Here is a 21,676-nt window from a genome sequence, read left to right as displayed (position 1 = left end):
TTTTAAATAGCAACCGGCATCAGATTGCCCATAACCTAATTCAACCTAGAATCTCAATGTTCCAGCACAGAACAGTTCTCCATGAGCCACCTAATCCAATCCCACTCTCCTGCCCACTCCCCATTTCCTTTAATATCCCACCTACTCCAATCCCACTCTCCTGCTCACTCCCCATATCCTTTAATAGCCCACCTAATCCAATCCCACTCCCCATATCCTTTAACATCCCACCTAGTTCAATAACACTCTTCTGCTCAATCTCCATACCCTTTAATATTATTCTCTGTCAAGCAACTATCTAATTCCCTTTATGGACTCTGCTTCAACAATAGTTTGCGGCAGAGAATTGCACAGTCTAACCACCCTATGTGTAAAAAGATTTTCTCCAACCTCCCCTTTAACACTTGCTATTATCTTGAATTTTGTGCCGTCTTATTACTGTCGCTGCAACAAGAGTATTTACCTTATCATAACCCTTTGTAGTCTTGAAGGCCTCCATCAGGTCACTCCTTAACCTTCGCAGCTCCAGTGAAAAATGCCCCAATTCCTCAAGTCTCTCGGTAGCATCCTAGTCAATCTATGCTGCACCTTTTCAATTGCTTTTATATCCTTCCTGTAATAGGGCGCCCAAAACTGTACACAACACTCCAGCTATGGTATTTGATAAGGTTCCACATAAGAGGCTGCTACAAAAATTAAGAGCACATGGAATTGGAGGCAACCTATTGACTTGGATAGGGAATTGGTTCGGAGGTAGGACAGAGAGTAGGGGATAATGGGGGTATGTATGTGGCAGGATGTGACTCGTGGTGTCCCCCAGGGATCTGTACTGGAGCCTCAGCTTTTCACTATATTTATATAAATGACTTGGATGAAGGAATAGACCATATATCCAAGTTTGCTGATGACACCAAGTTAGGTGGCACAGTAAATAGTGCAGATGAGAGCAGAAAGTTGCAAGGGAACATTGATAGATTAAGTGAGTGGGCAAAACAGTGGAAGATGGAGTTTAATGTGGGGAAGGGTGAGGTCATTCACTTTGGCCCTAAGAAAGTAAGATCAGAGTATTTTCTAAATGGAGAGAAGCCAGGGACTGTGGAGGAGCAGAGAGATTTAAGGGTCTAAGTCCAAAAATCACAAAGCTAGTGGACAGGAACAAACAATAATTAAAAAAACTAAGGAATGTTAGTCTTTATCGCTGGAAAGCTGGAATACAAAGGGGTGGAAGTTATATAAAGCTCTGGTTAGACCCCATTTAGAGTACTGCATTCAGTTCTGGGCACCGCACCTCAGGAATGATATACTGGCCTTGGAGGGGGTGCAGCGCAGATTTGCCAGAATGGTACCGGGGCTAAAAGGGTTAAATTACGAGGACAGGTTGCATAGACTAGGCTTGTATTTCTTCGAATATAGAAGATTAAGGGGTGAACTAATTCAGGTGTTTAAGATGATTAAAGGATTTGATAGGGTAGATAGAAACTATTTCCTTTGGTAGGGAGACCAGAACAAGGGGGCATAACCTTAAAATTAGAGCTCGGCCGTTCAGGGGTGATGTCAGGAAGCACTTCTTCACACAAAGGGGAGTGGAAATCTGGAACTCTCTCCCCAAAAATCTGTTGAGGCTGGGGCTCAATTGAAAATTTCAAAACTGAGATTGATAGATTTTTGTTAGGCAAGGGTATTAAGGATTACAGAACCAAGGCGAGTAGACGGAGTTAAGATACAGATCAGCCATGATCTAACTGAATGGTGGAAGAGGCTCGAGGGGCTGAATGGCCTACTCCTGTTCCTAGCCTAGTGGTTATGGTCTTGGACTATCAACCCAGAGTTCATGAATTCAAATCCCACCACAGCAAGTTGTGAAACTGAATTCCATAAATCTGGGCTGACCAGAGAAGACAATCAAACCTGCCAGTTTTCTCATTTAAAAAAAAACCCAACAGGTGCACCAATGTCCTTCAGGAAGGGAACCTGTGCCTCCTACCTCTGCCCTACATGACTTGATTCACTCTTAATGCGCATGGGGCAATTAGGGATGGGCAATAAATACTGCTTCGTCAGTGTCACCCTCATCCCAAGATCAAGTAAAAACAACTGTGGTCCAATAAACACTTGTACAAGTTCAACATTACTTTTAAATAGAAAACTAGGGACTTTGTATCTACAAATCAAGGGCTCACTGCTCCTCTAATTATCTAAATCTTAGCATTTAAAATGTATTTCCTTTCCCTATTTTTATTTCCAAAAATGTTACACTTCCAAAAATGTTTTACTTCACATTTATCTACACTGAACTTTGATGGTCTTCCCTCATTTCCTAAATCCATATAATTTATACATAGCAAATAACAGCCGGCCCAACTCGCCACATCTTTCCAAACTAAGAAGCTTCACTTTACCCCTACCCTTTGTGTTCTGCCCTCCAACCATCTCTCTATCCAAGTCATCACATTCTCCTTAATTCCATGTGCCATAATATTTGCATAAGCCTCTTATGTGGTACTTTATCAAATGCATTATGAAAATCCATATAAAACACACTCGCTGCATCTCCTTTAACTATTCTCTATAGAATTCCATAAGGTTGATGAAACATGACCTGCCTTTTAGACATCTGTGCTGACTGACACGATGAACTCCTGCTTCCCTGAGCGCTGAGTAATTCCATCTTGTACTAAAGTCTCTAGTAGTTTACCAACAACTGAATTAAGATTAACTGCTCTATAATTTTCTGCTTTATCCTCATCTCCCTTTTTTTGTTGAAGGGGGAAGTCACATTTCCCACCCTCCAATCCTCTGGCACAATTTTCCTTTCTACAGAATTTTGGCAAGTTATAGTCAGTCAGAGACTCCACTATTGGTCTCCTGGCTTCACTTAGGATCCTTGGATGTAGCCCATCAGGTCCTGGTGACTTGTCTACCTTAAGCTTGAGTAGCTTCTTTCGAACTATTTCTCTTCGAATACCATTTGTCACTAACTGCTCTACACCTACTGATGGTTCTCCAAGTGCAACGTCCACCTCTGCAGTGAAAACTGAGACAATGTCCTTATTTAATATTGGCCATTCTCCTTCTCTCCACTATGATCCTGCCTCCTTCATCCTAGTGGCTCTAACGTCTACCATGAATGTGCTTTTTTATTGCTCTTAATGTTTTTTAACCAGTTTGCTCTCCTTTCTAATTTCCTTTTCTGTAGTTTGTAGTCCTCAGATTTGTCCCAGCTTTCATTTCTTTTAAATCTCCTCTAAGCACTAACTCTTCCTTTTTTAGTTTCAAATTGGTCCAAGCTCCTTATACATCCATGGAACCCCAGACTTCAATAAACTCCCCATTTCCCTTGCCAGAATCTACTCTGTTTCTACCCTATTTAAATATTTCCCAAAGTTGATCTCTGGTTTTATTTGTCAATTTTTCCTTCCATTTAATCTGGATAAAGTCCCTTTTTATCTCACTATAATTTGCTTTTTTGCTTCAAGTTTTCTTTTTCCTTTTCTATTCCTGTGCTGAACTAATTATATTGTAGTCTCTGTTTATAAATGCCCGCTGTGTTTAAGTCACCTTCTTGCTCTGTTCCATTACTGGTGACCAGTCTTCTTGGGAGTAGCAATGTATTGACTGAGAATACAGTCTTGAACACACTGCAAAAAAAGAAACTGCCCTTTGCCAATAACATTTCCCGTACCAGCCTATTTTGGATAATTAAAATCTCCTACAATTATAACTCTATGGTTCATACATGCCTCTCTAATTTGTCTACAAATTTCATCCGCAATTTTCTTTCCACTCGTCAGTGGTCTATAATATACTCCCTGTAATGTTACCCATCCCAAGCCATTCCTTAGCTCAATCCAAAGGGATTCTGCTTGCACCACTTCTCTATTTATATCCTTACGCTCTGGTGCTATAACATTGTCTCTAATTAATCCTACTGTCATTCCTCCTTCTCCTATCTCTCCTGAAAGTTTTATAAATGGAATATTTAATTGCCAATCCTGACCCAGTTGCTATTATTTTCTAATTTAATCACTGACTCTAGTTCCCTAATTTTGTTCCTTATTCTGTGCATTGATGTACATTTCAATTTGGATTTTCTTTTGGTTTGGTAATTTTTCATGTTTTTGCCTTCCCACATCCTGATTTACTATTTGTTTTGTTTAAACTCTTCCAACCTTCAAACCTCCTTATTCTCTGTATACCGAGCACTTCTTAACCCTTCCAAGTTGCCTATGCTACTCTCCGACTTTAACCCACCACCTGCCCATTTAAAACCTCCTCTACATCCTTCCTGTGAGGATATTGCTCATTCCTGCCCCAGAACTGGTGCCAGCTGAACCGTTTGAAACGAGAAGACTGAGAGGAGACCTGATACATGTCTTATGAAGTGCTGCTTGGTAACACTGTTGACAACACCTTCCATCACTTCACTGATGATTGGGAGTAGGCTGATGGGACAGTAATTGGCTGGGTTGGATTTGTCCTGCTTTTTGTGGACAGGACATACCTGGGCAATTACCCACATTGTCCGGTAGATGCCAGTATTGTAGCTGTACTGGAAAAGCTTGGCTAGAGGCTTGGCTAGTTCTGGAGGACAGGTCTTCAGCACTACAGCCAGGATGTTGTTGGGGGCCGTAGCCTTTGCTGTGATTCATACAAGGGTTCAGATTTGATATTCCACTGTAAAATGCAAACCCCCCCTCCCACAAAACAAAATCTGGACAATTCCTCCCTCTCCCCAAAAACTGGACTTTTGCTGCCATATTTACATTAAAAAAATGTCCTGGTAGGCCTCACTTACAACAGCTGGCAGTGACCTCACTACCAGCTGGATTACTACTCTTGAGGCTCAATGGGTAGATGCACCACCAGCATGGCATTGATCCATGCAGATCAGGAAGATCCCAGACTTGATCCACAGTCGGCGTTCAATCACTGCAATTAGCCCCTGGGTTTTGGGGGGGGGGGGGGGGGGGGGGGGAGAAGAGAACGTTGTCCATAGTTCACGCTCCTGATCACTATCCAGTGGCCCCTGTGTTTGGGGGAATGTTAGGTGTGGTTAAGATTGAACAGCTGGCTGACACAGAAAAGATTTACTTGGATGTGACCAGAATTGAGAGGATGAAACTATCAGCAAAGGTTGAGCAGGCTGAGGCTCTTTTCTCTGGAAAACAGAAGACTAAGAGGAGATCTGATCTGATAGAGGTCTTTAAAATTATGACAAGCTTCGATAGGGTGGATGTGGAGAAACTGTTTCCACTTGTGGGTGAGTCCAGGATAAGGGGACATAAATATAAAGATAACCACCAACAGATCAAATAAAGAATTTAGGAACAAGTTCTTTACAGAGAGTGGCGAGAATGTGGCTCTCTCTGCCACATGGAATGGTTGAAGCAAATAGCATTGAGACGTTTAAGGAGAGGCTTGAGGGATACGGGGGCAGGGTGGGAAGAGGTCATTAAAGTGGGAGGATGCCCGTGTGGAGTATAATCACTGACAGACCAGTTGGGCCTGTTTGCGCACTACTGATTCTGTGACATTTACTCTCTGGGGTCACACAAAGAATGGCTTCTAGGAACTGACGGTTAAAACTCTTTTTGCACAAGACTCTTACACTCTAGGAAGAGGCTGTATTTGTGGGGAGGGACCCTTGTGTTTTAGGGCACGAATGACGCTGTCAAGGAATTTTCCTTGTTGCACCCCATGCTTTGTATCAATTTTCTCATAACGCTGTGGCACTCACCAGCTCCTTTCATGGCTTGCCTTAGAATTTCAGCATCATTCTGCGGGTTGAAGTTGGCAACAGGTTTGATGGTGCCCTGCATCGCACCTCCGATTGACAAGCCTCCGATGTTCGGCATTGAAGGCTGTGGCCAAGGAGGGGAGAGAAAGGAGTAACAAGTTACTCACAATATAGTGTTAACTTATCAGTTATCTGTTACAATCAGCTACCACAACCATAACCAAACTAACAGTCACAAACTACACAACAGGTATTTTGTTATTATACTTTATGTTTTTACTCCAAATATTCTTTTGGGTTCAGCATCTCTGACCACTCTCATAAGTGAGCACTTGTGCCTTATGACCTGGAGGGTGCCTTTACCTGTCCAATATCTAGGTAATTTGTAGTGGGCTCAGGGATCAAACAAAAATACCCTAACCTTATTTTTACTTCTGGTTGTATTACAGGATCCCCCCCTTGACTTCGGAATATGGAACGAACATTGTATCAAAGCAGGATTATAAGCTGTCATATTAAATCAGTAAACGGATATGACACATTGTAGATTTACAGTAGCTACAGGCTTAACTAACCCTCCTTGGAAGATAGAAAATAACAATCGGATCTGCTGTGCTAAACCCTCGATGTGAGCTGGACCTGGCTCAAGGTCTCTCATCTTGTGTTGCAGCTTATTGCAGACCAGCCACGGAGACACTCTCACTCGTCTATCCCTCTCTGTCCAATTACATCTGATGGTCTACTCAATTAACCAAAACAGGCCGAGATACACAGGACAATTTTTCTGTGATTACTGTCCAGGAAACACTTATACCCCAGACGCGAAGAGCAGGAAATAGGGGCAGAGATGATGCTGGGTCTCCGTCCCCTTTCCACTGCCCCGAGAACTCTGAGCTTCATTTGCCCGGCTGGGGGGTGGCAGACTGCAATAAACATAGGCCTGGGAGGGGCCATTCCTACACCTCATCTTCTTGTTTCCCTTTACAGGGACGCTGAGCCAGGGATTGGCTGGAGGTCGTCTGGCTGCTGATGTAGGAGCACGATGACAGACTTTCCTCCCCCACTTCCAGGCTCGAGGCCCTGTTGTGAGGCCTTCCTCCACTGGGGAGTCTCTGGGCCATTTAAATGATCTGAACCCATGCATATCGGCAGGGTCAGGTGACTGCAGGCGGCGTGCCCTTTGGATGTAGAGGGAAATCGGGCCTACACTTTCAAAATTTGACCAGGACGAAGGAAATTTAAACCCCGTGGCCTGGATTTGCTGCTGCCAGCCACATGTTGCAATGTGAATCGGCAGCTGGAAGCAGACAATGGGCGGAGCCACACCCTGCTGGAACTCTGCCTACCTTGTCCTGGACGCAATTTCCAACGGGTGGGCCCAGCGACGCCCAACACAGCATCCACTTTATTTAAACATTAATCTGGGTAACGGCCATTCTGGTTTTTGCCCCACACCATCACTACTGGCACCAATTGGTTCCCCAAAGGGAATCCCCCTATCTGCAGCATCAGCAGCCAGCCGCACTGCGGCCCCTCTAGCCATCTTCATTGTCCTTTTCCCCAGCAACACCTTTACTCTTCCCCCATACTGGTAGACCCCCTGGTATGGTCCCCACTCTCGCTCCTTCAAGTCCAAGGAGCACAGACTTGAGCGTATCTGGTGCACAATTGGTTGAGCTATCCATCGCCAGATCTGGCTGGACCACATCAAGCTATCGGGCCTCGCTCTCCTCTACCAAGATCACACAGTACGCTAGGATCATACAGGAGAGCAAAGATAACCCCCAGCTTATTTTCTCCACTATCAGCTATCTCGTAAAACCTTTTGCCCCTCTATCCTCACCTCCAACATGACAGATTGGATAGGCTGGGGTTGTTCTCTTTGGAACAGAGGAGGCTGAGGGGTGATTTAATGGAGGTGTATAAAATTATGAGGGGCCTAGATAGAGTGGATAGGAAGGACCTATTTCCCTTAGCGGAGGAGTCAATAACCAGGGAGCATAGATTTAAAGTGATTGGTAGGAGGATCAGAGCGGAAATGAGGAAAATTTTTTTCACCCAGAGGGTGGTGGGGGTCTGGAACTCACTGCCTGAAAGGGTGGTAGAGGCAGAAACCCTCATCACATTTAAAAAATACCTGGATGTGCACCTGAAGAGCCGTGACCTACAGGGCTACACTCCTCCAATTCTGGCCTCTTGCGCATCCCCAATTTTCATCGCTCCACCGTTGGCGGCCGTGCCTAGGCCCTAAGCTCTGGAATTCCCTCCCTAAACTTCTCCGCCTCTTCACTGCTCTCTCCACCTTTGAGACTCTCCTTTAAAACCTACTTCTTTGACCAAACTTTAGGTCACCTGTCCTAATATCTCCTTACATGGCAGGGTGTCAACTTCTGTCTGATTACGCTCTTGTGAAGCACCTTGGGACATTTTACTACATTAAAGGTGCTATAGGAACGCAAGTTGTTGTTATTCCGGTTTTCTCCGATCCCCATGATGTCACCGAGACTGAGACCATCAGTTCAGCCGCCTCTCCTGCTTCCCTCATTCCCTTCCCCCAGGCACCCGCCTGCTGTAGTCTTGAACCCACATCTTCCTCACCCATGGAGATCAGCTCAGGACAGGATCAAGCTCAGATGCGATACCCCCATGGTTGAATAGCTCGCCAACACTGACTTCCTTGAAAAAGGGCCCCTTGGGTAAGATACCAGGATCAGTAGAAGAGAGATAGCCCCAGCAAGGGCCAGCATCTTGGGGATCGGAGAAAACCGGAGGAGTGCAGAGATCTCGGAGGGTTGTAGGGGGTTACAGAGATAGGAGGGGGCAAGGCCATGGAGGGATTTGAACACAAAAGATGAACATTTTAAATTCGAAGCATTGCCGGATCGGGAGCCAATTTAGGTCAGTGAGTACAGAGTGAACAGGACTTGGTGTGAGTTAGGATATGGGCAGCAGAGTTTTAGATGAGCTCAAGTTTATGGAGGGTGGAAGATGGGAGGCCGGCCAAGAGAGCATTGGAATAGTCGAGTCTGGAGGAAACAAAGGCACAGATAAGGGTTTCAGCTGCAGATTGGATTCCAGGGCAGTTGGTGTCCCCTCCCTCTTGATGGTTTGCAAACAGCTTGCCTTCTAATCTTTATAATGACAGAGGGCTCAAACTATCAGCTGCAAAAACTGCATGTGCGGATATTTATACACCCCAGTGCTCAGCAAGGTAACGGGTCAGTGACGCTCAGAGACTACAGATTTCATCAACTTCTTGTGGGAAAAGATGGCACTGGAAAATATTTTACTTAAGCACAGAATTCTAAAAAGTTAAGTCGTCCAGAGATTGGCGTAAAAAGAGAAGTTGCTTTCCCCAACTGTTGTCTCTAGATTTCAGTAAGGTACAATGGTGAACATACGGATATTTCCTCACCACGTCCACTTGAACTGTGAAAAACACCCGGTGGTATAATTATAGCTGTCCTTCAAAACCAGAGCTGTGTAACACTGGGGTACAGTACTGGTGGGTACAGGTCTGTCACTGTGTAACACTGGGGTACAGTATTGGTGGGTAGAGGTCTGTCACTGTGTAACACTGGGGTACAGGTCTGTCACTAACACTGGGGTACAGTACTGGTGGGTACAGATGTCACTGTAACACTGGGGTACAGGTCTGTCACTGTAACACGTGTACAGTACTGGTGGGTACAGGTCTGTCACCGTGTGACACTGGGATAAAAAAAATCTAGTCTCAGTAATGGTGGCCATGAAACTACTGGATTGTCTTAAAAACCCATCTGGTTCACTAATGTCCTTTAGGGAAGGAAACCTGCCGTCCTTACCCGGTCTGGCCGATATGTGACTCCAGACCCACAGCAATGTGGTTGATTCTTAATCACCCTCTGAAATGGTCTAGCAAGCCACTCAGTTGTACAATCTCGCTACAAAAAGTCATAATAAGAATAAAACTGGACGGACCACGAGGCACCGAACACGACAAAGGCAAACCAAGCCCAGTCGACCCTGCAAAGTCCTCCTCACGAACATCTGGGGACATGTGCCAAAATTGGGAGAGCTGTCCCACAGACTAGTCAAGCAACAGCCTGACATAGCCATATTAACAGAATCATACCTTTCAGCCAACATCTCAGACTCTTCCAACACCATCCATGGGTATGTCCTGTCCCACTGGCAGGATAGACCAACCAGATGTGGCAGTACAGTGCTATACAGTCAGGAGGGAGTGGCCCCGGGAGTCCTCAACATTGACTCCGGACCCCATGAAAACTCACAGCATCAGGTCAAACATGGGCAAGGAAACCTCCTGCTGATTACCATCTACCGCCCTCCCTCAGCTGATGAATCAGTCCCCCTCCATGTTGAGCACCACTTGGAGGAAGCACTGAGGGTAGCAAGGACAAAGAATGTACTCTGGGTGGGAGACTTCAATGTCCATCACATTGTCAGTAGTGACAACACGAGGGAAAAACCGACTTGACCTCATCCTCACCAATCTACCTGTCGCAGATGCAACTGTCCATGACAGTATTGGTAGGAGTGACCGCCGCACAGGCCTTGTGGAGACGAAGTCCCGTCTTGGCACTGAGGACACCATCCACCGCGCTGTGTGGCACTACCACTGTGCTAAATGGGATACATGATGTGGAGATGCCGGTGATGGACTGGGGTTGACAATTGTAAACAATTTTACAACACCAAGTTATAGTCCAGCAATTTTATTTTAAATTCACAAGCTTTCGGAGGCTTCCCCCTTCGTCAGGTGAACGATGTGAACATCGTTCACCTGACAAAGGGGGAAGCCTCTGAAAGCTTGTGAATTTAAAATAAAATTGCTGGACTATAACTTGGTGTTGTAAAATTGTTTCTAAATGGGATAGATTCAGAACAGATTTAGCAGCTCAAAACTGGGCATCCACGAGGCGCTGTAAGCCATCAGCAGCAGCAGAATTGTATTCCAGCACAATCTGTAACCTCACGGCCCGGCATATTCCTCACTCTACCATTACCAATAAGCCAAGGGATCAACCCTGGCTCAATGAGGAGTGTAGAAGAGCATGCCAGGAGCAGCACCAGGCGTACCTAAAAATGAGGTGCCAACCTGGTGAAGCTACAACTCAGGACTACATGCATGCTAAACAGCAGAAGCAACATGCTATAGACAGAGCTAAGCGATTCCACAACCAATGGATCAGATCAAAGCTGTGCAGTCCTGCCACATCTAGTCATGAATGGTGGTGGACAATTAAACAACAGGTGGAGGAGGCTCTGTAAACATCCCCATCCTCAATGATGGCAGAGTCCAGCACATGAGTGCAAAAGACAAGGCTGAAGGGTTTGCAGCCATCTCCAACCAGAAGTGCTGAGTGGATGATCCATCTTGGCCTCCTCCCGCTATCCCCAACATCACAGAAGCAAATCTTCAGCCAATTCTATTCACTCCACGTGATATCAAGAAACGGCTGAGTGCACTGGATACAGCAAAGGCTATGGGCCCCGACAACATCCCAGCTGTAGTGCTGAAGACTTGTGCTCTAGAACTAGCCGTGCCTCTGGCCAAACTGTTCCAATACAGCTACAACACTGGCATCTACCCGACAATGTGGAAAATTGCCCAGGTATGTCCTGTCCACAAAAAGCAGGACAAATCCAATCCGGCCAATTACCGCCCCATCAGTCTACTCTCAATCATCAGCAAAGTGATGGAAGGTGTCGCTGTCAGTGCTATCAAGCAGCACTTACTCACCAATAACCTGCTCACCGATGCTCAGTTTGGGTTCCGCCAGGACCATTCAGCTCCAGACCCCATTACAGCCTTGATCCAAACATGGACAAAAGAGCTGAATTCCAGAGGTGAGGCAGCATTTGACCAAGTGTTGCACCAAGGAGCTCTAGTAAAATGGAAGTCAATGGGAATCAGGGGGAAAACTCTCCAGTGGCTGGAGTCATACCTAGCACAAAGGAAGATGGTAGATGGAGGCCAATCATCTCAGGCCCAGGACATTGCTGCAGGAGTTTCTCAAGGCAGTGTCCTAGGCCCAACCATCTTCAGCTGCTTCATCAATGACCTTCCCTCCATCATAAGGTCAGAAATGGGGATGTTCGCTGATGATTGCATGGTGTTCAGTTCCATTTGCAACCCTTCAGATAATGAAGCAGTCTGTGCCCGCATGCAGCAAGACCTGGACAATATCCAGGCTTGGGCTCATAAGTGGCAAGTAACATTCGTGCCAGGCAAAGTCCATCTCCAACAAGAGAGAGTCTAACCACCTCCCTTGACATTCAACGGCCATCGCTGAATCCCCCACTATCAACATCCTGGGGGTCACCATTGACCAGAAACTTAACTGGACCAACCGCAAAAATACTACAAAAGCAGGTCAGAGGATGGGTATTCTGCGGCGAGTGACTCACCTCCCGACTCCCCAAAGCCTTTCCACCATCTCCAAGGCACAAGTCAGGAGTGTGATGGAATACTCTCCACTTGCCTGGATGAGTGCAGCTCCAACAACACTCAAGTAGCTCAACACTATCCAGGACAAAGCAGCCCGCTTGATTGGTACCCCATCCACCACCCTAAACATTCACTCCCTTCACCACCGGCGCACCGTGGCTGCAGTGTGTACCATCTACAGGATGCACTGCAGCAACTCGCCAAGGCTTCTTCGACAGCACCTCCCAAACCAGCGAGCTCTATCACCTTGAAGGACAACGGCAGCAGGCACATGGGAACAACACACCATCCCGACTTGGAAATATATCGCCGTTCTTTTATCGTCGCTGGGTCAAAATCCTGGAACTCCCTACCTATCAGCACTGTGGGAGAACCTTCACCACACGGTCTGCAGCGGTTCAAGAAGGGGGCTCATCACCACCTTCTCAAGGGAAATTAGGTATGGGCAATAAATGCTGGCCATGCCAGCAACGCCCACATCCAATGAACAAATAAAAAAAAAGTACTGGTGGGTACAGGTCTGTTAGCGAATATCACTGGGGTACAGTACTGGTGGGTACAGGTCTGTCACTGTGTAATACTGGGGTACAAGTCTGTCACTATCATTGTTGTATAGTACTGATGGGTACAGGTCTGTCGCTGTATATCACGGGTACTGTACTGGTGGGTATATAGGTCTGTCACTGTATAACACTGGGATACAGTACTGGTGGGTATAGATAGGTCTGTTACTGTGGTACAGTACTGGGAGTAATTTGATGGAATTAATTAAGAATATAAAACAGCAGTGAAGTGCGTTGGTTTAAGTGTAATTTCCCCTATCTGTATTGATGCGGAATGATAAGACAACCAGGTGATAACAAGTAAACTGTGGTCAGTGGGTAACTCGGTCACGTACCTGGGAAGGGGTCGGCTGAGGGCCAGTTGGAACACTGCCAGGGCCAGGCGCTGGTCCAGAAGCATATCCACCTGAAAGAAAAGGCAAGAGGGAGGCTTAACTTGCACATTAAGGCAGCTGTAGCACCGGTGTGAAGAGACTTTACTATTTGAACAGGGTCGGTTCTTATCATGTGAACTTTTATTCCATTCTATTGACTCTTGCGGGGTGCAGTTCAATGGAATCCAGCAGCCCTCCCAATCCTCGCTAAATGGGCTAATCTCCGCAATGTCTGCAGGCTATTTAATGGTGGAGTAGGGTCGCAGCTGAGACCGATTCTATCTTTGCCCAAACTCTACATTCAAGCACCTTCGAGCAGGGGTCGCTGGATGGTGATTAGGAGTGGGAGTCCTGGTCAATTTTATCCCCCGCCCCCACTGCCCCTTTTCTAGCTCAAGGTTGACAAGGCTAATCGTAGAGGCCTAAGTGACACCCCCAACTAACTCACCGCACAACTGGAATCAAACTCAAACTCTCAATGAGAACGACTCAGTATTTTCATCCAGACTTCAGGAGATCTACAACTATCAGCAAGGCCTCCAATCTGTCAGTCTTATGAGAAAATAGTTGGAACCATGTGATACAATTCCCAAAACACCAGAAAAGATCCGGAAAAATCCTGTTATCTCATATAAACCCGGCAACTACAGGCCAGTCAGTTTAACCTCGATGGTGGTGAAGCTTTTAGAAACAATCCGGGATAAAATTAATAGTCACTTGGACAAATGTGGATTAATAAGGGAAAACCAGCACGAATCTGTTGAAGTCAAATCATGTAACTAACTTGATTTGAGTTTTTTTTGATGAAGTAACAGAGAGGGTCGATGAGGGCAATGCGGTTGATGTGGTGTAAATGGACTTTCAAAAGGCGTTTGATAAAGTGCCACATAATAGGCTTGTCAGCAAAGTTGAGGCCCATGGAATAAAAGGGGCAGTGGCAGCATGGATACGAAATTGGCTAAGTGGCAGGAAACAGAGAGTAGTGGTGAATGGTTGTTTTTCGGACTGGAGGGAGGTGTACAGTGGTGTTCCCCAGGGGCCGTTACTAAGACCACTGTTATTTTTGATATATATTAATGACTTGGACTTGGGTGTACAGGGCACAATTTCAAAATTTGCAGATGACACAAAACCTGGAAGGGTAGTAAACAGTGAGGAGGATAGTGATAGACTTCAAGAGGACATAGACAGGCTGGCGGAATGGGCGGACATGTGGCAGATGAAATTTAACGCAGAGAAGTAAGAAGTGATACATTTTGGCAGAAGATCGAGGAGAGACAATATAAACTAAATGGTACAATTCTAAAGAGGGTGCAGGAACGAGAGATCTGAGGGTATATGTGCACAAATCTTTGAAGGTGGCAGGACAGGTTGAGAAAACAATTAAAAAAGCATACGGGATCCCGGGCATTCTAAATAGAGGCATAGAGTACAAAAGCAAGGAAGTTATGATGAACCTTTATAAAACACTGGTTCAGTCACAACTGGAGTATTATGTCCAATTCTGGGCACTGCACTTTAGGAAGGATGTGAAGGCCTTAGAGAGGGTCCAGAAAAGATTCACTAGAATGGCTCCAGGGATGAGGGACTTTAGTTGTGTGGAGAGACTGGAGAAGCTGGGGTTGTTCTTCTTAGAGCATAGAAGGTTGAGAGGAGATTTGAAAGAAGTGTTCAAAATCATGAAGGGTTTAGATAAAGTAAATAAAGAGAAACTGTTCCCATTGGCAGAAGGGTCAAGAACCAGAGGACACAGATTTAAGGTGATTGGCAAAAGAACCAAAGAAGACATGAGTAGTTATGATCTGGAATGAGCTGCCTGAAAGGGTGGTGGAAGCAGATTCAATCGTGGCTTTCAAAAAGGAATTGGATAAATACTTGAAGGGAAAAAATCTGCAGGGCTAAGGGAAAGAGCGGGGGAGTGGGACTAACAGGATTGCTCTTGCAAAGAGCCGGCACGGGGTCGATGGGCCGAATGATCTCCTTCTGTGCTGTAACCATTCTATGATTCTATAATACAAACAATACGTGACTTTATTTAGTCACCATAAAGCAGTGTGCCTAATTATAAATGGGCTGCAATCTCAGAACACCATGGAATGAGAGTTAGCCACTATAAATCAACAGTCCTCATTATCAGTTCTCATTACAGAAAAAAATATCAAACATGTCCAGGAAATCTGTTGAATATTAGCTTTGAAAACATTATGGAATTCAGAGGGATAATACAAAATCATTTTTACAGCATTTAAAGAGGAATTATATTTTACTCAATTTCCCCATAATCCCCCAATGTTATGGAGAACGATACCAGGTGTCTCTAAATTCACCCCTTTTACACCATTAAACCGTGGGTCAGAGGTGGCCCAGGAGCAGCCATTTATCTTAAGGGAGACCAATGAATGGGTAGCCCCACCCACAGCTCTACATTCCCCCTTTACAACGTCATGCGTACCATTGACAGGTGTAAGCGTCTCAGTTACAAACTGTGAATGGGAGCCGCTCACTCCTGCTGACACTGCAAAAGTGCCAAGTTGCATCCGTCATCAGGAACGCAAGTACCAGCCAAATGGTGTAACAACTTACATTTACATAGCACCCTTCATGTAGTAAAACATCCCAAGGCACTTCACTGGAGAGTTAGCGGACAAAATATGACACTGAGCCGAAGGAGGAGATATTAGGACAAGAGGAGAGGTTTAAAGGAGAGGTAGAGGTTTATGGAGGGAATTCCAGTGCTTAGGGCCAAGACAGCTGATGGCACGGCCGCCAATGGTGAGGCGAAGGAAGCGGGGAATGCACAAGAGGCCAGAGTCAGAGGAACGCAGAGATCTCGGAGGGTTGTAAGGCTGCAGGAGGTTATAGAGATAGGGAGGGGTGAACCCATTGAGAGATTCGAACCACGAGGGTGAGAATTTTAAATGTGAGACGTTGGCGGACCAGGAGCAAATGTAGGTCAGCAAGCAGAGGGGTGATAGGTGAACGAGACTTGGTGCGAGTTAGTTTCCGGCAGCAGAGTTTTGGGGGGGGAGGGGGTGGAAGGTGGGAGGCCAGCCGGAAGAGCATTGGAATAGTTGAGTCTGGATTAATGCAATTCCTCTTCCCTCCTCCTCCTCATTCACTTTCCATCATCTTCCTGTTTCATCTACTTCTATGAATCCCCCCATTTCTTTCTTCCCAGTCCTGCCTGTGGGATTTGCAAGTATTTTCTCTTGTGTACTCAGGCATGGAGGTGAAGCTATCCCAGCATGCACATCAGTAGTGAAAGCCCTATATTAAAACTATTGGACCTATAATTTTACAAAAGATATTTCACAGTCGCTGAGTGCTAAGATATTCCTGCATGCACATCCATATTTTGCACATCCACCAGGAAAACTAGCAAAAGTTCACAGCCCGAAAAAAAACTGGAAACTCAATAGCCCTACAGCAGGCCATCAATACACAGTGCAATGAGGCGCAGGCTTGTTATAACTTATGCTTCTCAGATAATGACCGCACAGTAAATCCCTACACAGACACTGGCAACCTCCATCAGAGTGGAGCAGAATCCTCTACTGCACAAATATAGAAAGTTCCAGTTGACCCTGGCAGAGGAGGGGTGTCAGAGTGTGGCATAGGGGTACAGGGCTGCAGACATCTTGTCCCTGCCCCATCGTCCAACCCTTCAGGAAGGAGATCTGTGAAGCCACAGGAGCTATGACTGGCCTCGCGCTCCCACATCCAACTGCATTCCTGGTGAGCCTCCTGCTGTTAGGACGAGGAACCCTCTCACAATTCCACGTTTCCGGCAGCTTGATTCCTCTACGATGACCTCCTCCCCCTTTCCCACCCCCAAAAAACATATGGTCAAATCGCACGTGGGATATTTGCCAGTTAAAGCACATAATATACAGGCTGTGCTCGAAGCTAGGAAAAGACTGGGCGATATGAGGCCTCATCTTGCTGGATACTTGGCGGAGTAACCGCTCCACGGCAACTGGCCGCAGGCGGAGTAACCGCTCCACGGCAACTGGCCGCAGGCGGAGTAACCGCTCCACGGCAACTGGCCGCAGGCGGAGTAACCGCTCCACGGCAACTGGCCGCAGGCGGAGTAACCGCTCCACGGCAACTGGCCGCAGGCGGAGTAACCGCTCCACGGCAACTGGCCGCAGGCGGAGTAACCGCTCCACGGCAACTGGCCGCAGGCGGAGTAACCGCTCCACGGCAACTGGCCGCAGGCGGAGTAACCGCTCCACGGCAACTGGCCGCAGGCGGAGTAACCGCTCCACGGCAACTGGCCGCAGGCGGGCCCACTGGAGGACTGCAGGAGATAGTGGCAAAAACTGCAGGTGAAATTTCCCTTGTTTTATGTGTTGAGGGTCTATTATGGCTGCATATTGGTACTGCCACTAAATTTGACTGTCAAATTATTTACACGGTTGCCACAGTGAGATGGAGCCACTCTTGTCTTTCTCCCACCTTGGTTCATGCTGGCACTCTTCTCCCTCCCCACCCTTGCAGCGAGAAAGAGAAGCAAGAGAAGAGTAGCAGTCTGGAAGGAACGCAAGAATACAATGTAGAGGCAGTAAGGAAAAGGTTGAAGGAGGTTAAACAGGGCAAAAAAATAGGGAAAAACACAGGATGGGGAAAGCAAAGAATGGAAATATTTCCAAACCATGGGAATCCAATGGAAAATGTTGGTATATTAATACAGAGAATAAGAAACAAAATTAGGAAACTAATCACCGATTAAAGTAGAAATTAGTGACATAACAGTCGTAACAAACAAAACTGCAGCTGGCTCAGGATTTACAATTAAATATTCCAGTTACAAAAGTTTTAGGAAGGATCAGAAAGGAGGAATGGGAGTAGGAGTATCGGGATTAAAGAAAATATAGCATTGAGCGTGCGGTTTTAAATACAGAAGTGGTCCAAACAGAATCCCTATGCGACTTCAGCAAAAGATCGGTCACATACTGGGAGTGGCAGTGTGTTATAGATCACTGAATAGTAGAAAGGAAACTGGGGATGAAATTTGCAGATGAATGACAGAGGGGTGTATTAATAGGGTTAGAATTCAATTCTCCAAAAGTAGGTTGTTATATTAAAACTGTGCGTGGTGAAAAAGAGGTTTATGCAATGTGCTCAGAGCTCAGTCAATACTTTGCTACTCCAACAAGGAAGGAAGTGCTATCATATCTGGTTCTAGATAATGAAGCAGAGCAAATAGGTGACCTAAAGGTAGGGGAACATTTGAGAAGCAGAGATCATCATATGAATCGGTTCAGTGTCAGAATAGAAAAGGGAAAAAAAAACTGGGGCTGGGCTACTTGGCTGGGAAAGAGCAAGTTATAGCAAGATGAAAAGGGACAATGCCCAGATTAAATGGGAGGAAAAGTTTGTAAATAGATCCAGAGGTCAGTAATGAGAAATACTTATACAGGAGATGGAAAGGGTATAAATCAAGTAAATTCCAATAAACTAAAAAGGGAGTGTGTCAACGACTGGGATTCTAAGGATGAATGAGGAGATTTAATCTGAAATTAAAAAAAGCAAAGAACGCCAGGACAAATAAGAAGTATGTAGGAAAGCTACAAAAAAATAGAAAGATTAGTAAGGACTAATAGACAATAACCATGAGTTATTAGTTAACCGAGAGCTTGATACAAAACGGCTGTCCCCAAGTTTCCTTGAAAAGTAAAACTAGGGATCAACTGCGAGACACCAGTAACAATCCAGGAAAGTCTCATTACTGCATTTCAGAATAGAGTCATATAGTGGAAAATACATCTCCTTTAAAAAGGTTAGCTGTATAGACTGTTAATTAAAAGTATTTCTCTGCTCCTATTACAATACCTGGAGCAGGGGCCCCGCCACCTGAGTAGCTTTGTCCAGCGGGCTGAGGATATCCTCCATAGCCAGGGGCTCCGTAACCAGGGGCAGGCGCAGGTGCAGGGGCAGGCGCAGGTGCAGTCCCAGGGGCAGGGGCACCTGGACCTGCAATAGAAGGAGAGTTTTCACCAACACTGTTCAAAGAAATAATTTTCCAATGTGAGACGCGTACACTTCAGAATAAAAGGCTCCCAATAGCTCCTGCTGGATGCCCACTCTCATTTAGGGTATGCTGCCATTTTAATTCTTACCAACTTTTCTTGCCTCCCCCCGCGAAGGGACGGCCTCCCATTGGGTCTGGTTCTTGAGGTGGCCACCCTCCGTTAGCTCACCCAAGTGACCCTACTTCACGCACGAGCAAGCTGTGCGGCCTTGAGCAGCATCACAATGCAGCTCGATTCTTGTCCTCAAGTGATGCCCATGCATACACATTCTCGGCAGGTGATACTGTACAGTGAGCAAGGGTTGGAGCCCTGACTGCTGATCTTTCTCCTCCCGAGCACAGAGGCACTGACACCAACTGCAGCATGCCTTCTTGTTGCCCAAAAATATTTGGAAAGCTTAAAATAACATTAAAAAATAGCAGGAGTAAGCCATACGGCCCCTCGAGCCTGCTCCGCCATTCAATCAGATCATGGCTGATCTTTGACCTCAACTACACTTTCCCGCCCGATCCCCATGTCCCTAGATTCCCCTGGAGTCCAAAAATCTATCCATCTCAGCCTTGAATATACTCAACGACTCAGCATCCACAGCCCTCTGGGGTAGAGAATTCCAAAGATTCACAACCCTCTGAGTGAAGAAATTCCTCCTCATCTCAGTCTCAAATGGCCTCCCCCTTATCCTGAGACTACGCCCCCTAGTTCTAGACTCTCCAGACAGGGGAAACAACCTCTCAGCATCTACCCTGTCAAGCCCCCACAGAATCTTGTATGTTTCAATGAGATCACCTCTCATTCTTCTAAACTCCAGAGAGTATAGGCCCATTCTACTCAATCTCTCCTCATAGGACAACCCTCTCATCCCAGGAATCAATCTAGTGATCCAATCTAATCTATCAATCTAATGCTTTCTTTTACTTTCTGCCTCAGCCCACGGGCATGCACCCACATGCACTCCCTCATTATGCACACACTCTCTCCCTCCCTCATCGAGCACACACACATACAAGTATGCACTCCCTCAACACACAAACATGCACACTCTCACCCTCAACATATACAAACATGTACATTCTCCCTCATCACATATACAAACACACACACTCACTCAACACATACTCAAGCAAGCATGCACACGCTCAGTCCCTCATATATACAAACACAGCCACACACTCTCACCCTCAACACACATGCAAACACAGTGAGATGTACAATTTCTAGAGTTTTAAAGTGGAACTAATTCATTTGTGCAGTGTATTACAAATTACAATTTTAATTAAAAAAGCTACCGTTAACAAATTAGTTGAAGAGTTTACCTGCAGGATAAGATGGATATCCAGATCCGCCAGCGCCCCATCCTGGCTGGTTACCTTGGGGTGCAGGGTAACCCCCTGTAGTTGATGCTGGGTAAGTACCCCCCGCAGCTGCATAGGGACAGCCCCCACCGGGACCCTGGGGATAGCCCCCACCGGGACCCTGGGGATAGCCCCCACCGGGACCCTGGGGATAGCCCCCACCGGGACCCTGGGGATAGCCCCCACCGGGACCCTGGGGATAGCCCCCACCGGGACCCTGGGGATAGCCCCCACCGGGACCCTGGGGATAGCCCCCACCGGGTGGCTGTGGGCAGGCCCCACCTGGTCCTGGTTGGTATCCTCCAGCTGGTGGCTGTGGATAAGCCCCACCAGCACCTGGTGGATAAGCCCCACCAGCACCTGGTGGATAAGCCCCACCAGCACCTGGTGGATAAGCCCCACCAGCACCTGGTGGATAAGTCCCAGCAGCCCCACCAGGGTAGGGGTACTGTCCACCAGCTGGTGGGTACCCAGACTGTCCATCCGATTGCTGAAAAAAAAGGAAAGGAGAGACGTATTCAGTTATACAATAAAAGATCTCACATTCCAATCAACGGGTGAGGAACTCATTACCTGTTACTGGGTGTGGTTCCATGGATGCAAGAAGCCTTCCATCATTAGGATCCACAAAATTTAAAGCTAACTACACAGGATCTAATCAGTGCAGCCACATATACACCAATGTGCAATGGAGCCAACTGGATCCACCATGGCTAACATCAGCCAACTCAGCTCAGACTAAGGGTGGAACCTGGGACCTCCTTGGTCCATAAGTCTCAGCTGACCCAAAGGGAAGCCTGATTTCCCCATTTTGACACAAGGTAATTATGGATGAGGTGGCCATTTGGCCCATCTTAATGCATCCATCCACCCAGGATGGCCCTACAGTCCCTCCCACTGCAGCATCCAGTTGGTTCTTAAATGCCTTCACTACTCTATCTGGGAGTCCTTCCCAGGTGTTGATCACTCTGTGTAAAGAAAACCTTCCTGATATCAGTCCTAAATTTGCCTTTTACTAGTTTGAACGTGTGCCCCCTTGTCCTACACTTGCAGTTAAATTTAAAGTAGTATTCCAGAGTGACCTTTCCCATACTGTTTACTACTCCCTAATATACCTCATCAAGATCACCGAAAGCCTGTTCATTGGTATGTAGAGAATAA

At 46.3% G+C, this 21,676-nt stretch overlaps 1 protein-coding gene across 1 annotated transcript in view; it reads right to left on the bottom strand.

Annotated features, from left to right (window-relative positions):
• Positions 1-21,676, bottom strand: part of LOC137304198 (annexin A7-like) — a 65,369-nt gene that overhangs the window by 23,624 nt on the left and 20,069 nt on the right. Inside the window, 4 exon segments of the mRNA XM_067972752.1 lie at positions 5,738-5,861; positions 13,090-13,160; positions 18,964-19,104; positions 20,477-21,005. Of these exon segments, the coding sequence (XP_067828853.1) occupies positions 5,738-5,861; positions 13,090-13,160; positions 18,964-19,104; positions 20,477-21,005 (865 nt within the window).

This window comes from Heptranchias perlo, chromosome 36, assembly GCF_035084215.1.
Source record: "Heptranchias perlo isolate sHepPer1 chromosome 36, sHepPer1.hap1, whole genome shotgun sequence".
Classification (NCBI taxonomy): Eukaryota; Metazoa; Chordata; class Chondrichthyes; order Hexanchiformes; family Hexanchidae; genus Heptranchias; species Heptranchias perlo.
Note: the sequence above shows the minus strand (reverse complement) of the source record. Positions and strands in the feature narration are given on the sequence as shown.